Below are 273 nucleotides of genomic sequence, written 5' to 3'. Positions count from 1 at the left end.
GCCTCCCGCACCCAGGCGGCCCAGGGCTGGCCCAGGAACGCCTCGGGACTGGGCACGGGCCGCTCCAGGGCCGCCATGGCGCCGCGCCTGCTCCTGCCTCCTTGTTGCTTTTCCCGTTTCCTTCGGCGGCGGCGGCGGCGAGCGAGCGAGCGAGACACGGGATTCGAGAACGCCGCACGTCATCCTCGGGACGTTCCGCCGCCCACACGGGGGTAGTGTCAGCCCCTGCTCCCTATCAGATCGGGCTCCCCGCCGCCCAGCGCGCATGCCCGC

The 273-nt window shown here is 73.6% G+C and overlaps 1 protein-coding gene across 1 annotated transcript in view; it reads left to right on the top strand.

Annotated features, from left to right (window-relative positions):
- The first annotated feature begins 75 nt into the window (after positions 1–75).
- Positions 76–273, top strand: part of CDHR3 (cadherin-related family member 3) — a 64,130-nt gene continuing 63,932 nt past the window's right edge. Inside the window, exon 1 of the mRNA XM_010581095.1 lies at positions 76–212. Within this exon, the coding sequence (XP_010579397.1) occupies positions 76–212 (137 nt within the window). The remainder of the gene's footprint in view (positions 213–273) is intronic.

This window comes from Haliaeetus leucocephalus, unplaced genomic scaffold (assembly GCF_000737465.1).
Source record: "Haliaeetus leucocephalus isolate CR32 unplaced genomic scaffold, Haliaeetus_leucocephalus-4.0 Scaffold751, whole genome shotgun sequence".
NCBI lineage: Eukaryota > Metazoa > Chordata > Aves > Accipitriformes > Accipitridae > Haliaeetus > Haliaeetus leucocephalus.
The sequence above is the reverse complement of the archived record's forward strand: the minus strand, read 5'-3'. Positions and strand labels throughout refer to the sequence as shown.